At 41.8% G+C, this 14,910-nt stretch overlaps 2 protein-coding genes across 4 annotated transcripts in view; one reads left to right on the top strand and one right to left on the bottom strand.

Moving 5' to 3' along the window:
* SMYD3 (SET and MYND domain containing 3) overlaps window positions 1–14,910 on the top strand; it is a 750,237-nt gene that overhangs the window by 715,108 nt on the left and 20,219 nt on the right. For both annotated transcript variants that reach the window (XM_025287263.3, XM_025287262.3), the window contains one exon: window positions 12,285–12,393. In XM_025287263.3, coding sequence (XP_025143048.1) covers window positions 12,285–12,393 — 109 coding nt within the window. The remainder of the gene's footprint in view (window positions 1–12,284; window positions 12,394–14,910) is intronic.
* The window catches only part of LOC123465798, a 68,536-nt gene continuing 55,358 nt past the window's right edge, over window positions 1,733–14,910 (bottom strand). The window contains exon 3 of one of the 2 annotated variants that reach the window (XR_006641096.1): window positions 1,733–1,889. The gene's annotated coding sequence lies outside the window, so the exon portion shown is untranslated. Of the gene's footprint in view, window positions 1,890–8,690; window positions 8,817–14,910 lie in introns of those variants that run through there. The other variant, XR_006641097.1, reaches the window with a different exon arrangement.

Below are 14,910 nucleotides of genomic sequence, written 5' to 3'. Positions count from 1 at the left end.
TAAACACTTTTCAATCTGTTCTTTGCCTTTGGTCAATTTATCATGCCCTGAAGTGATGGCTTTTGGCAATTTTGTCCAGCTTCATACTTTTTTGCAGAGGAGACTCTTGGATCCCATCATCTTTACCAAGTTTACTTGCATAAGGTTATTTTAGAATAAAGTGCTTCAACAGTGCCTGATATGAAGCAAGGACTCTTAACTGTATTTGCTATCATTATCATTATTCTTATTAGTGACAGAGACAACTCTATAGTTACATATCTAATACATATTCATAGTCATCTGTTATAGAGTGTTTTTTTTTTTTTTTTTTTTGGCATGCGAGCCTCTCTCCAGCCTCTTATTTCTAGAAACTCCTTTACTATATAAACCAGCTGTCTGCAAACTTTCTGTAAAGGGCCAGGCAGTAAATATTTAGGCTTTGCAAGTCATACAGTCCAGTCACCTACTCAGTTCTATTGAGTTAGCCTGAAAATAGCCATAGACAATATATAAATGAATAAGTGTGGATGTATGCCAATAAAGCAGTTTACAAAAACATGCTGCAGGTGGGGTATGGCCTTCGGGCTATAGTTTGCTGACCCCTGCTATTGACTCACTGTGTTATAGATTCTACATCTTAGCAGTGCAATTTGCTCTGCTCCAACAGGCTATATATTCTCTTGGAAATCACTGAAAAAGAGAACATCTCTGCTTCTCAGCACACATTCCAGCTCCTCACAACACCTGTGCTCTGGGAGCCTAAGACTTCTTCAAGAGCTCAGGGCACTCTTTAAGAGTGCCTGACATCTGTATGAGCTGATTTCAGTAAAAGTACATGTCACTTCTGGAATATATGTCAACAACACTCTGTTGTTGGATATCGACACACTGTATTACAGATACAGACACACAACTTGGTTAACCTTACTGATGGCAAGCTGTATTTCATCTTCTATGTGAAACTAGATTGTGCAACTTTTTATTAGTTGTTCATTTTTATAAATCTGATTTTTCCCTCAAAACAAAGGAAAGGTGGGTATGTACATTTTAAAAACCACAATGTTCCCTTCTTCATTTAATACTCAACCTTTTGAGATCATTAAATTCATTATTATTATTGTTCAGTAGCTGTGTCCATCTTTGTGACCCAATGGTCTGCAGCATGCCAGGCTTCCTTGTCCTTCACTATCTCCTGGAGTTTGTTCAAACTCGTGCCTAATGAGTCAGTGATGCCATCCAACCCCTTCATCTTCTGTTGCCCCCTTCTCCTTTTGCTTTCAATCTTTCCCAGCATCAGGGTCTTTTCCAATGAGTTGGCTCTTCCCATCAGGTGGCCAAAGCATTGGAGCTTCAGCATCAGTCCTTGCAATGAATATTCAGTCCTTGCCTGATTTCCTTTAGGATTGACTAGTTTGGTCTCCTTGCCATCCAAGAGACTCTCAAGTGTCTTCTCCAGCACCCCAATTCAAAAGCATCAGTTCTTCAGCACTCAGCCTTCTTTACAGTCCAAGTCTCACATATGTACATGACTACTGAAAAACCCACAGCTTTGACTATATGCACCTTTGTCAGCAAAGTGATGTCTCTGCTTTTTAGTATGCTGTCTAGGTTTGTCATAGCCTTTTTTCCAAGAAGCAAGTGTCTTTTAATTTCACAGCTGCAGTCACAGTCCGCAGTGATTTTGGAGCCCAAGAAAATAAAATCTGCCACTGTTTGCATTGCTTCCCCATCTATTTGCCATGAAGTGATGGGCAGTGGTGGTCGTTTAGTTGCCAAGTCATGTCCAACTCTTGTGACCCCATGGACTGTATAGCCCGCCAGGCTTTTCTGTCCATGGGATTCTCCAGGCGATTGACCAGATGCCAATTATAATTAATCTAATTGTTCTTTACACAATGGTTTTGTACCTAGAAATTAGAACATTAATTCAGTTAAGACTATTAAATTATTATTAAATTAAATACCTATCATAAATATAATATTTGCTATATTAAATATATCAAAGAGTATATAAATTATAGATGAACTATTTAAAGAAATACTTAGAAGCCAGCATTGACGTGCAGGTGTAGACATTACACAGTGGGCAGGGCTCTCCTCAGGTGATAGATCTGACCGCCTCATTTCCCTCCAGTCACCATAAAACAGCACATCCTGCACCTATATATCTCCAAGTTCTTTCTGGACATAGAAGGATTTTAGAATACTTGAATCCTGCTTTCCTACTGACATATATGATGTATTTATTATATTTTTTACTTTTACTGTATTTTTAACCTCCTAAAATTATTTTGTCTGTCAGTACTTGTAGACTTGCCCATATAAGCATTCTTTTCAGTCCTTCTTGAACCTCTGACTTCCCATCTTCACTTACTTCCCTTCTACCAGAAATATATAGGTTTAGAAATTCCTCTAGTTAAGATCTGTGGTGACAAATTCAGTTTTTCTTTGTCCAAAACAACTTCATTTCAACCTCATTCCTTTTATTTTTAAATTACACCTTAGTTTTTTTTTTTTTTTTTTACGTTTTAGGTTCACAGCAAAATTGACTGGAGCATAGTGAGATTTTCCATATGCTCCCTATCCCACACATGCATCGCCCATTATCAACATTCCTCATCAGAGTGGGACACTTGTGACAACTGAAAAACCTATAATGACACACATCACAGCCACCCAAAGCCCATAGTTTACATTGGGGTTCACTCTTGGTGGTGTACATTTTACGTGTTTGGACAAATGTATATATTCAGTTCAGTTCAGTCGCTCAGTTGTGTCCGACTCTTTGCGACCCCATGAATCGCAGCACGCCAGGCCTCCCTGTCCATCACCAGCTCCTGGAGTTCACTCAGACTCACATCCATCGAGTCAGTGATGCCATCCAGCCATCTCATCCTCTGTCGTCCCCTTCTCCTCCTGCCCCCAATCCCTCCCAGCATCAGAGTCTTTTCCAATGAGTCAACTCTTCGCATGAGGTGGCCAAAGTACTGGAGTTTCAGCTTTAGCATCATTCCTTCCAAAGAAATCCCAGGGCTAATGTATATATATATGTATATGTAAAATGTATATGACATTTTCCCATCATTATGGTGGTAGATAGAGTATTTCACTGCCCTGAAAAAACCTCTATGCTCTGCCTATTCATCCCTCCTTCACCTCTGAACTCCTGGGAACCACTGATCTTTTTATTGTCTCCATAGTTTTGCCTATTCCAGAATGTCATACAGTTGGAATATAGCCCTTTCGGGTTGTTGGCTTCTCAGTTTATACACTTAAGGTTCACTCCTCCGTATTGTTTCATAGCTTGATAGGTCATTTCTTTTTAGCACTGGATAATATTCCATTGTCTGGATGTATCAATAACATAGTTTATTTATCTCTTCACCAACTGAAGGACGCTTCTGTTGCTTCCAACTTTGGGCGATCATGAACAAGCTGCTATAAATGTCCATGTGTAGATTTTCGGTTTCAACTCCTTTGGGTAAATACCAAGGAGCACAGTTCCTGGGTACTGTGGTTTAGTCTGATTAGCATGTGTTGCTTTGCAAGAAACTGCCAAACTCTTCCCAAGTGGCCGCACCATTTTGCATTCCCACTAGTGAAGAACGAAAGCTGCTGTGCTACCTCCTCACCAGCCCTTAGTGCTGCCCGTGTTCTGGGTTTTGGCTGTTCTAAGAGATGTGTACTGATATGGCATCGTTATTTTAGTTTGCATTTCCTTGATGACATATAATATGGAGCACATTTTCATAATCATTAATTGCCATCTTTGTATCCTCTTTGGTAAGATGTCTGTTCAGGTTTTTGACCCATTTTTTAAATGGGGTTTTTGCTTATTATTGGGTTTTCAGAGTACTTTGTGTATTTAGGATAACAAGCTTTTATGAGAAGTGTCTTCTGCAAATATTTTCTTCCCATCTGTGGTTTATCTTCCCATTCTCTTGACATTGTCTTTTACATAGCAGAAGTTTTTTATTTTAATCAAGTCCAGCTTATCCATTATTTCTTTGACTTCCCTGGTGGCTCAGATGTTAAAAGCGTCTGCCTACAATGTGGGAGACCTGGATTCGATCCCTGGGTCGGGAAGATCCTCTGGAGAAGGGAATGGCAACCCACTCCAGTACTCTTGCCTGGAAAATCCCATGGACAGAGGAGCCTGGTGGGCTACAGTCCATGGGGTCGCAAAGAGTCAGACATGACTGAGCGACTTCACTTCACTTTCATCGTGTCTTTGATGTGGTATCTAAAAGGCACCACCAAACCAAGATTGGTTTTGAGTTCTTTTTTGTAATGGGTGTTAAGATACGTGTCTTTTTTTTTTTTTTTTTTTTTTGGCATATGGATTGCCGGTTGTTCTGCAATCATTTCTTGAGGGGGGTAAAAAAGAATACTGTCTTTGCTCCATTGTATTGCCTTTGCTTTTTGGTCAAAGATCAGTTGACTGTGTTTATGTGGGTCTTTCTGAGCTCTCTATTCTGTTCCATTGATCTGTTGGGTTGGTCAAAAAGTTCACTGACCAACCCAGTATTTTGTCTTTTCTTTCACAAATACAATACCACACTGTCTTGATTACTGTAGCTTTTACAGTAAGTCTTGAATTTGGGTAGTGTCAGTCCTCCAACTGTGTTCCGTTTCAGTATTGTGCTAGCTATTCTGAACCTTTTGCCTCTCCATATATACTTTAGAATGGGTTTGCTGACATCCACAAAATAAGTTGCTAGAATTTTGTTTGGGATTGTACTGAATCTATAGATCAAAATGGGAAGAACTGACATTTTGACAATACTGACTGTCCCTATCAGTGAACATGGAATATCTTTCCACTTATTCTGATTTTGTTCATCAGCGTTTTCCAGTTTTTCTTATACAGATCTTCTATATATTCTGTTATAGATTTATACCTATTTCATTTGTGGGGTGCTAATGTCTCATTCTTTTTGTTAAAGTTCTGTTAAGTTGTAATCAATTCACTCACCATACAACCTATTTAAAGGTACAAGTCAGTGTTTTTTTTTTTTTTTTAATTATGTTTAAAGATATGCCACCATCCCTACAGTCAATTCTAGAACATTTTCATCACCTCCAGAAGTTTACCTTTCACCTATCCATCTTGATTCTTGGGAAAGTTATTTTTGAAGATACAGAATACTGGTCTAGGAATCACTTTTCCTAGGCACATTGAAGGTATCATTCTACAGGCTTCCACTGTCAGCCTTCCTGCATCGCTTTTGAATGTAATCTGTCTCTCGTGATTGGCAAAAGGGGAGGCTCCCCTCTTAGACCCCTCCACACTGGGTAGACCCTGAGCTTGCTCTTCTGCCCCCCAAGCTCCCAACAGCAGATGAAGCCACCTTTTTGCAGAGGTTTCAGCATGCCAGTGGAGCAGTGGTCTCATCACTCTCCTGACTTCTCAAGGGTACCTCTTCATTTTGATTTTGGCCTCATGGTTCTTTACTATCTTGCCAGCACATTGTTACTTTTAAAAATATTTTACCTGCCACCTTACATTGTTTTCAGTGAGATAATCAATATGGCTACTAAACTTGCCATATTACCAGTAAAACAGCATCAGAACAATTTCCATAAATCTGAACAGGTTCAAATAAATTAAAATCTAATTTATGAAAACAAGATTTCTACTCAAGAACTTCTTGGGAACTGATCTCAGAGTGATATGAGATCTGTGTATTCAGATACTAAGGGGATTTGGGGTATACATCTAGAACTTCAGTGGTGAGTTTTGTTGCCCATGTAAGTGAATAAATAGACCTTATATAGGACAAGTGGAACTTTTCTAATGAAAATCTCATTGCCATTTTTTCCCAAGGACTTAATGACTAAATTATAGTCACAGTATAATTCAGTCATGCTGGCTGGCCCATGGCAACTCCCCACTGTTAGCCATACTGCCAGTGGACCAGGCAGCACATAAGCAGGTCTGGCAAGGGGATGAGGAAATCTGTGCACAAATCCAGGGTTAAATTAAACTAATTAAACACACCTAGTTGAAAGTTACAAGTATAGGCAATGTCTTCTCTGTACATTTTTTCAAAAAGAAAGCTAAAACTCAAACTTTTAGGTTCAAAATTGGACATTTAACTCTATCTACATCACAAGCCTTTCCTTAAGGAGGCAGCTTCTGGCTACTCAACCAGGGTCTTCCCAACCTCTCCTGGCCCCATCAGGCTTCTCTTTGCTACACATTCTTTTCTTTCTTTGGTTTTGTTTCCCAATGTTAGGATCTTTTTTTTTTTAACAACAACAAAAATGCATCATATTACAAGTAAAGCTACTCCACCACTATTCCTGGATTCTAGTCCTTTGAGGGGGGTGCTGGGTCACAAATGAAAGTCAAGGATGTTTATTAGTGCTCCTTCATCCTTTGCTGAGTGAGCCCTGAACTCCAAATAATAGCAAGAAGAGATAAGAAAGCCTTCCTCAGCGATCAATGCAAAGAAATAGAGGAAAACAACAGAATGGGAAAGACTAGAGATCTCTTCAAGAAAATTAGAGATACCAAGGGGACATTTCATGCAAAGATGGGCTCGATAAAGGACAGAAATGGTATGGACCTAACAGAAGCAGAAGATATTAAGAAGAGATGGCAAGAATACACAGAAGAACTGTACAAAAAAGATCTTCACGATCCAGATAATCACAATGGTGTGATCACTGACCTAGAGCCAGACATCCTGGAATGTGAAGTCAAGTGGGCCTTAGAAAGCATCACTATGAACAAAGCTAGTGGAGGTGATGGATTTCCAGTTGAGCTATTCCAAATCCTGAAAGATGATGCTGTGAAAGTGCTGCACTCAATATGCCAGCAAATTTGGAAAACTCAGCAGTGGCCACAGGACTGGAAAAGGTCAGTTTTCATTCCAATCCCAAAGAAAGGCAATGCCAAAGAATGCTCAAACTACCACATAATTGCACTCATCTCACATGCTAGTAAAGTAATGCTCAAAATTCTCCAAGCCAGGCTTCAGCAATACGTGAACCGTGAGCTTCCTGATTTCAAGCTGGTTTTAGAAAAGGCAGAGGAACCAGAGATCAAATTGCCAACATCTGCTGGATCATGGAAAAAGCAAGAGAGCTCCAGAAAAACATCTATTTCTGCTTTATTGACTATGCTAAAGCCTTTGACTGTGTGGATCACAATAAACTGTGGAAAATTCTGAAAGAGATGGGCATACCAGACCACCTGATCTGCCTCTTGAGATATTTGTATGCAGGTCAGGAAGCAACAGTTAGAACTGGACATGGAACAACAGACTGGTTCCAAATAGGAAAAGGAGTACATCAAGGCTGTATATTGTCACCCTGCTTATTTAACTTCTATGCAGAGGACATCATGAGAAACGCTGGGCTGGAAGAAGCACAAGCTGGAATCAAGATTGCCGGGAGAAATATCAATAACCTCAGAAATGCAGATGACACCACCCTTAGGCAGAAAGTGAAGAGGAACTCAAAAGCCTCTTGATGAAAGTGAAAGTGGAGAGTGAAAAAGTTGGCTTAAAACTCAACATTCAGAAAACGAAGATCATGGCATCCGGTCCCATCACTTTATGAGAAATAGATGGGGAAACAGTGTCAGACTTTATCTTTTTGGGCTCCAAAAATCACTGCAGATGGTGACTGCAGCCATGAAATTAAAAGACACTTACTCCTTGGAAGGAAAGTGATGACCAACCTAGATAGCATATTCAAAAGCAGAGACATTACTTTGCCAACAAAGGTTCGTCTAGTCAAGGCTATGGTTTTTCCTGTGGTCATGTATGGATGTGAGAGTTGGACTGTGAAGAAGGCTGAGCGCCGAAGAATTGATGCTTTGGAACTGTGGTGTTGGAGAAGACTCTTGAGAGTTCCTTGGACTGCAAGGAGATCCAACCAGTCCATTCTAAAGGAGATCAGCCCTGGGATTTCTTTGGAGGGAATGATGCTAAAGCTGAAACTCCAGTACTTTGGCCACCTCATGCGAAGAGCTGACTCATTGGAAAAGACTCTGATGCTGGGAGGGATTGGGGGCAGGAGGAGAAGGGGCCGACAGAGGATGAGATGGCTGGATGGCACACTGACTCAATGGACGTGAGTCTGGGTGAACTCCGGGAGTTGGTGATGGACAGGGAGGCCTGGCGTGCTGCGATTCATGAGGTCGCAAAGAGTCGGACATGACTGAGTAACTGAACTGAACTAAACTCCAAATTCTGTGTCTCCATACCTTTGAGACTGCCAAAACTTGTGCTCAGCTCTTTAGTCTAGCTGTCTCTCCTTTGAAATCAACAAAGGGAAAAATAGCAACAAAGGACCACCTACTTGAGATTCTATTCTTTCTGCCATTTGATTCATTCAGACTCCAGTCCCTCAGTCATTCTTTGACATCTTCAAACAGTTTTATAAATATTTTGTCTAACGTTTCTTGTTAGCATGGAGTTTGGTCTGAAAAAACCTAATCATTGCTGGAAGGAGAAATTATGCTGAAGAGATTTAAATCAAATCACAGTCATTACATCATTTTATCCATGCGTATTTCAGTTTATATCTCTGAAAAATGTGGACATATTCTTACAATGCCATTTCATGTTCAAATTTCCTAGATTGACTCAGAAATGTCTTTTTATAGTTATTTTGAGTTAAAATGAAAAAGGTCTACAAATTACCTTTGACTGTTGTATCTCTTAAGTCTCTTTTAATCTAGAGTCTTCTCCTCCTCTGCAACCTTTTTCTTTTCATGCCATGGACCTGCTTAAGATCCTGGGTGATGATGGTTCTGTAAAACTTTCCATATTTTGAATTTAGATGGTTGCTCTTATTTGTTCCTCTACCAATTGTTTTTCCTGTAAAATGGAATTTTATGGGCTTGATTAAATTTCTATTTTTGTTGTTGTCAAGGATCCTTTATAGGTGGTACAAAATCTTACTGTGTCAGCTCAGACAGCAGGTAATGTCTGGCTGTCCCACGTTAGTGATGCTAAGATTGATGACTGGGTTCAGATGGTAACAACCTTATACACTGTAAAATTTTTCCATCATTCTTTGATCTACTGGTTTCATATAGTGATACATTTTCCATGGACTAGTTATTTCTTCAAGAGTTGCAAAATGCTGATTTTTCTAATTCAATTATTAGAATTAGAGTTCACATTTATCAGCTAAAATTCATACTAATACATTATAGCTACTTGGTTACACTAAAATACAGTTTATATAGTTAAGCTCTTGTTTTAAATTCAGTAATGCATTTTATATCCGTTCTAAAAAAAAGAGTCCTCAAGATAAGTAGTTTTTGCTGCCATACAAATGTTAGAACTGCTACCTGTAGTGAAGAAATGTGACTTGTAATTGCATCACGTGGGAAAACCTCAGCAAGACCAACAACATAGGTCCTGCCATCGGGTGTGTTTTTCTCTATCCCCTTTTAATTTGAGACATTCCAGTTCCCTGACCTGAATGAAGCCTTCTGGGAGAATATGGCAGAAAGATCTTGGTGCTTATGGGTCTTAGTTAAACTAGCATGTGCTGCTGCTTTTCTCTTGTTTGTTTAAACACCTTCCTTCCTATACACTTCTTCACCACGGAAACACCAAGGGAACTTCTTCCTTTCTGGGCCCAGCATCCTGGACCACATGATTGCTAGCACTATACCCACGAAAAGAAAATTCATAACACCAAACAAGCAGAATGCCTGGTTGAATGAAAATTTTGTTATTATACAGTCTGCTTGTGTTTTTGTGGCGGCATTTTCTGAATCTTGGAGTCAACTCTGACTGCCAGACCTCAGTGGGTCTCCAGGCCCTATCCAGTCAGCTGTAGAACATCTTTTACATCAGCTCCTTCTCTTCTGTTCTCATTACCACCAACCTGCCTCAGGTCTCTCTGCCTCTGGAGTCTCACCTTCCCACTCAAACTCCTGTTTTAGTCCTTGGGCATCCTTCATTCCTTCTCTGGTTCAGGCCCTCACCTCAGCCTGGCCTTGATTCTGTGATTGAAGACCTCTTGCAGGCCTCCTCCCTCCTCATCACTGTCACATGCGGAGAACTGATGAAAGCCGTGCCTTGGGTAGAGAACTTCTCCCAGCAGGAGCGAGTTCACCAGCTTTCCTTGGGGTGCTGTTCCGGCAAGTAATCATGATGCTTATTCCATATGTCAGCTGGGAGGCCTCCAGAAACAACCCAGGCACATGCACAGCACCCCTGCCAGAGCTGCAAGGCTGCTCCATAAATATTTATATGGAAGTCCTGCTCCCAGACACTTCCTTGTCCTCTCCTGATTAAACTCCACTTCGTTTTTTTTTTTTTTTTTTTAATATCTTTAAGCAACCAGAGCAGGTACCTGTCATGGAGTAATTATATGCACCACTTTCTCTGCAACCATAGACCCCAAGATTTTCTTTGCTTCTGCTAACTGACATGACAGACATCCACTTAATAGAATGATGATTAGTATGAAATTACTTTTTGGCCTTTAAATTTAATTATGTCACATTCATAGCAATAAAATAAAGTTCCAAATCCAGGTGTGCTTTTCAAGGAAAGTGTCCGAGGCAATTAAGTACAGGGAAATGGCGTCCTATACTTAAGCCTTTTGTCCGGGGATCTTAAAATCTTTCCCACACAAGTAGATAATGATGTTCGTTTTGTAAGGGGGAGAGGTGACGTGACTGATCTCTTGGCAGGCTCAGTAGCTGAAGGAAAAGCCAGGACCCAGGTGTCACCTTTGTTTCCCTCCGTCCCCTCCCTTTTTAGTTCTTTAAAAGAAACATAGCCAACATTCTATTAATTTAAGTACCTCCCTCTCTTGGGTTTCCCTCCCTCTGCTTTCCATTTCTTTAAGAGCCTGAATGAACAAAGTTTCTATATCACATTTCATGTGGGCAAGAGCTGAGGTTCAGGGCTAGGGAATGGTGTGCAGATAGTATACTAATTGGAGAACATATGTGTCTCTTGATAAATCCACCTCACAGTAGAACCTAAATGTGGGTTCTATGACGTGTTCATAAATGAAAAGCAGAACCATGCTTGGCACATGGCAAGCCCCATAAAAGTCATGACTTAGGATTACCTTTTGGAGGCCTACAGGCAAGAGTACCTGTGGTCTCTGGACAGGCAGCATCTGGAATGCACCTTCTCTCAAGCCACTCAACAGCGAGGATGCATTTCCATCCCTCTCCCCCCCCACCCCACCCCCACCACTATGCCCAACCAAACAAGCCTTCCCAGATCCCAGGGAGCCCCATTAAAGTCCTCCTGTTCCCCTCCTCCAGGAAACCTTCCCTGATCCCACCAATAACCATAACTCTCCTCTTCGTAACTCCTGTGTCAGTAACTCCTGTGTCATTTTCTCAGTTCATTCCACACACTTGAACTGACCATTGCTGTGTACTAAGTCATGCTCTATCCTGGGATATTTTTAAACTGTTGTATGAATGTCTGTCTTGTGTCTAATGGGATTATGAGCCTTGAGGGAAAAGATCACATATATATATATATATATATATATATACACACACACACACACACACACACACACACACACACACATACACACACAGTGTACTATCTCCTCCAGCCCTAGGATCGATCTTACTCATACAGCAGGAGCCCAGGAGACTCTCGGGATAGATGACATAGGAGGAAGAAGAGGCTGAACTGTTCACATTTTGTTGAATCTAATATAGTAAGTTCTTGTTGAGTCAAGGTGAAATAACACTGGGTCTGAAACATAGTCTGGGTTTTCATGCTTCAGTCCACTGTAACACTCTGTTCTATTCTGCTGTGTGTGGAAGAGGTCAAGTATGTGTGGAGTTCTTACGTGCAGGACATGGTGGCCAACACAGATGGGGTGTCTGAATCCAAAGCTCTGGAGTCCAGTGATGATAGAATGAATACATAGGGGCAGTAAGAAAGGTGGACTGCGATGAATGATAAACTCTGCAGCTGAGACTCAGAGGACTTTGTGGTTAAAGGAGGGTTGTGGGCATATCATTGATTTCCTTAACAATTATATACTGAGAGGCCAGCTTCTGGTCCAAGGCTTCCTGGGTGCTGGAGATTCTCTTGGCGTTTAGTAGAGAGGCATTCCAGTCCCGTCACTTTCCCCGAATGCAGAAGGCATTCCAGGGATCAGGAGACCAGCAGTGAGCTTCCTCCTTCAGCATCGCGTTCTCAAGGCTGCAAAGCTGATTTTGCTTAGTGGCTTGTTGACATTCAGAGCCAGCGTTCACTCCCACTTTTGTATTCTCCTGATGAAATGCTGACTGCATGGGTGAGAGCTACTCACACTGCTTGCCATTTGTTTTCTTCCAGGATTTTTTACCCAGGAAACCATCCCGTCAGAGGTGTGCAGATAATGAAAGTTGGCAAACTGCAGTTACACCAAGGCATGTTTCCCCAAGCGATGAAGAATCTGAGGCTGGTGAGTGTGCCAAAATCGCATGCAGTTCTTTCTGCCTGTTGGTAGGCCCCTTCCTTGTGATTTCTATCAACTCTATACCAGTGTGCAGACACATGCATTAATACACACACATGCCCATAAATGTTTAAAAAAAAAATCATTGGCGTGTTTGCCAATTTCTATGGTATGAACATGCCCACCATCACTGATTTTAAACTACTAATGTCAAATCAACCACTTCACAAAACTCAGAAAAAGTAACAATTAACTCTTACCAACTGGTGCGAACTGACCTCAGACATCCCTGTACCCATCTGTCTCCATGCCTCCCCGCCCTCGGCCCACAGAACGGAGTCTAAATCTGCAGACCCTTGACCACCTGTCTGGGGACCACCTTCACAGCCTCCTCACCTCCAGCCTCCCTTCCCACCTCCACACATTACAGACAGTGTACACGGAGACACTCACCAGTGCCCAAGGCATGCTCACACGTAGGTCCTTTCAAAGCTGTTTCTTCAGCCTTAAATGCCCTTTCCCCAACCCCCTGGGCTTGGTATAACTCCCCTGACCCTTTAAAGCCCGCTGGAATGCTGTCTTCTCTCTGACCTTCTGCAGCCTGCTTACTCTGTCAGCTGAGCCCTCACCACACAGCAGCACAAATACCTGAGGCCCCTCCCCTCAGGAGACTGCAAGGTCTCTGTGGGTATTTTGAAACCAGCTGAGCATCAAGCAAAGAACCTGGGACTCAGGAGGTATTCACTGTTGGAAGAAGAAGGGAGAGGTCAGTACAATCCTTGCAATAAGTGCAAAGAGACCAAGTGGGAGAACTGGGTTCATGTTGGGATGTGATGTAAAGGATGACACCTGTGCTCACCCTCTCTAGGCGCCTCCGCCTCCACCTCCGCTGCCACCAAGGCCCAGGGCTCTATGCTGTCCTGACCGCTCCACTCTGGCAGAGCTTCCAAAAGCAGAGCTCATGTGCTCCTCTGGTCCAGGCACTGGACTGGTGGCTTGTACAGAGAACTGGTGTGTGGGGCTTCAGGGGCAGCACCTTCCCGAGGCCCTCTGGGCCATGATGCCCTTGTCTGCAGAAGAGTGGAGAGACTTGGGCCCTGAAATGGGATCTCTCAGGGAGTGTCTAGGAGCTGGGTATCCACATTTTAGAGAAGGAGAGCCTGGGGAGCTGCCATCTATGGGATTGTACAGAGTCGTACATGACTGAAGTGACTTAACATCCACATTTAGATGAGAAAAATAACAATGCCTAAGGGATACTTTCCATGTCATTATGTTATCCTGCCGCTGGCCTTACAAATAGCTGAGAAAGACAAAGGAGAAAAGGAAAGATACCCAACTGAATGCAGAGTTCCAGAGAATAGCAAGGAGAAAGCCTTCAGAAGCGAACAATCCAAAGAAATAGAGGGAAAGACTGGAGATCTCATCAAGAAAATTAGAGACACCAAGGGAATATTTCATGCAAAGATAGGCACAATAAAGGAAATAAATGTCAAGGACCAAACAGAAAGAGAAGAGATTAAGAAGAGGTGGCACGAGTACACAGAAGAACTATACAAAAAAGATCTTAATGACAGATAACCATGATGGTGTGATCACTCACCTAGAGCCAGACATCCTGAAGTGTGAAGTCAAGCAGGCCTTAGGAAGCACTACTACTAACAAAGGTAGTGGAGATGACAGAATTCCAACTGAGCTATTTCAAATCCTAAAAGATGATGCTGGTAATGTGCCTCACTCAATATGGCAGGAAATTTGGAAAACTCAGCAGTGGCCACAGGACTGGAAAAGGTCAGTTTTCATTCCAATCCCAAAGAAGGGCAATGCCAAAGAATGTTCAAACTACCGCACAACTGCGCTCATTTCACACACTATCAAGGTAACACTCAAAATTCTCCAAGCCAGGCTTCAACAGTACGTGAACCGAGAACTTCCAGATGTTCAAGTTGGATTTAGAAAAGGCAGAGGAACTCAGAACAAATTGTCAACATCCGTTGGATGATAGAAAAATCAAGGAAATTCCCAAAAACATCTACTTCTGCCTGACTATACCAGAACCTTTGACTGTGTGGATCACTACAACCTGTGGAAAATTTTTAAAAGAGATGGGAATACCAGACCACCTTACTGCCTCTTAAGAAACCTGTATGCAGGACAAGAAGCAACAATTAGAACTGGACACGAAACAATGGACTGTTACAAAATTGGGAAAGGAGTACAAGGCTGTATATTGTCACCCTGTTGGTTTAACTTCTGTTTAGAGTACATCATGTGAAATGGTGGGCTGGATAAATCACAAGCGGGAATCAAGATTTCCAGGAGAAATAGCAATAACCTCAGATATGCAGATAACACCACTCTAATGGCAGAAATCAAAGAGGAACTAAAGAGCTTCTTGATGAAGGTGAAAGAGGAGAGTGAAAAAGCTGGTTTAAATCTCAACATTCAAAAAACAAAGATCATGGCATTCAGTCCCATCACTTCGTGGCAAATAGATGGGGAAAAAATGGAAACAGTGACAGA

The sequence above is a fragment of the Bubalus bubalis genome, chromosome 5, assembly GCF_019923935.1.
Source record: "Bubalus bubalis isolate 160015118507 breed Murrah chromosome 5, NDDB_SH_1, whole genome shotgun sequence".
NCBI classification, from domain to species: domain Eukaryota; kingdom Metazoa; phylum Chordata; class Mammalia; order Artiodactyla; family Bovidae; genus Bubalus; species Bubalus bubalis.
The sequence above is the reverse complement of the archived record's forward strand: the minus strand, read 5'-3'. Positions and strand labels throughout refer to the sequence as shown.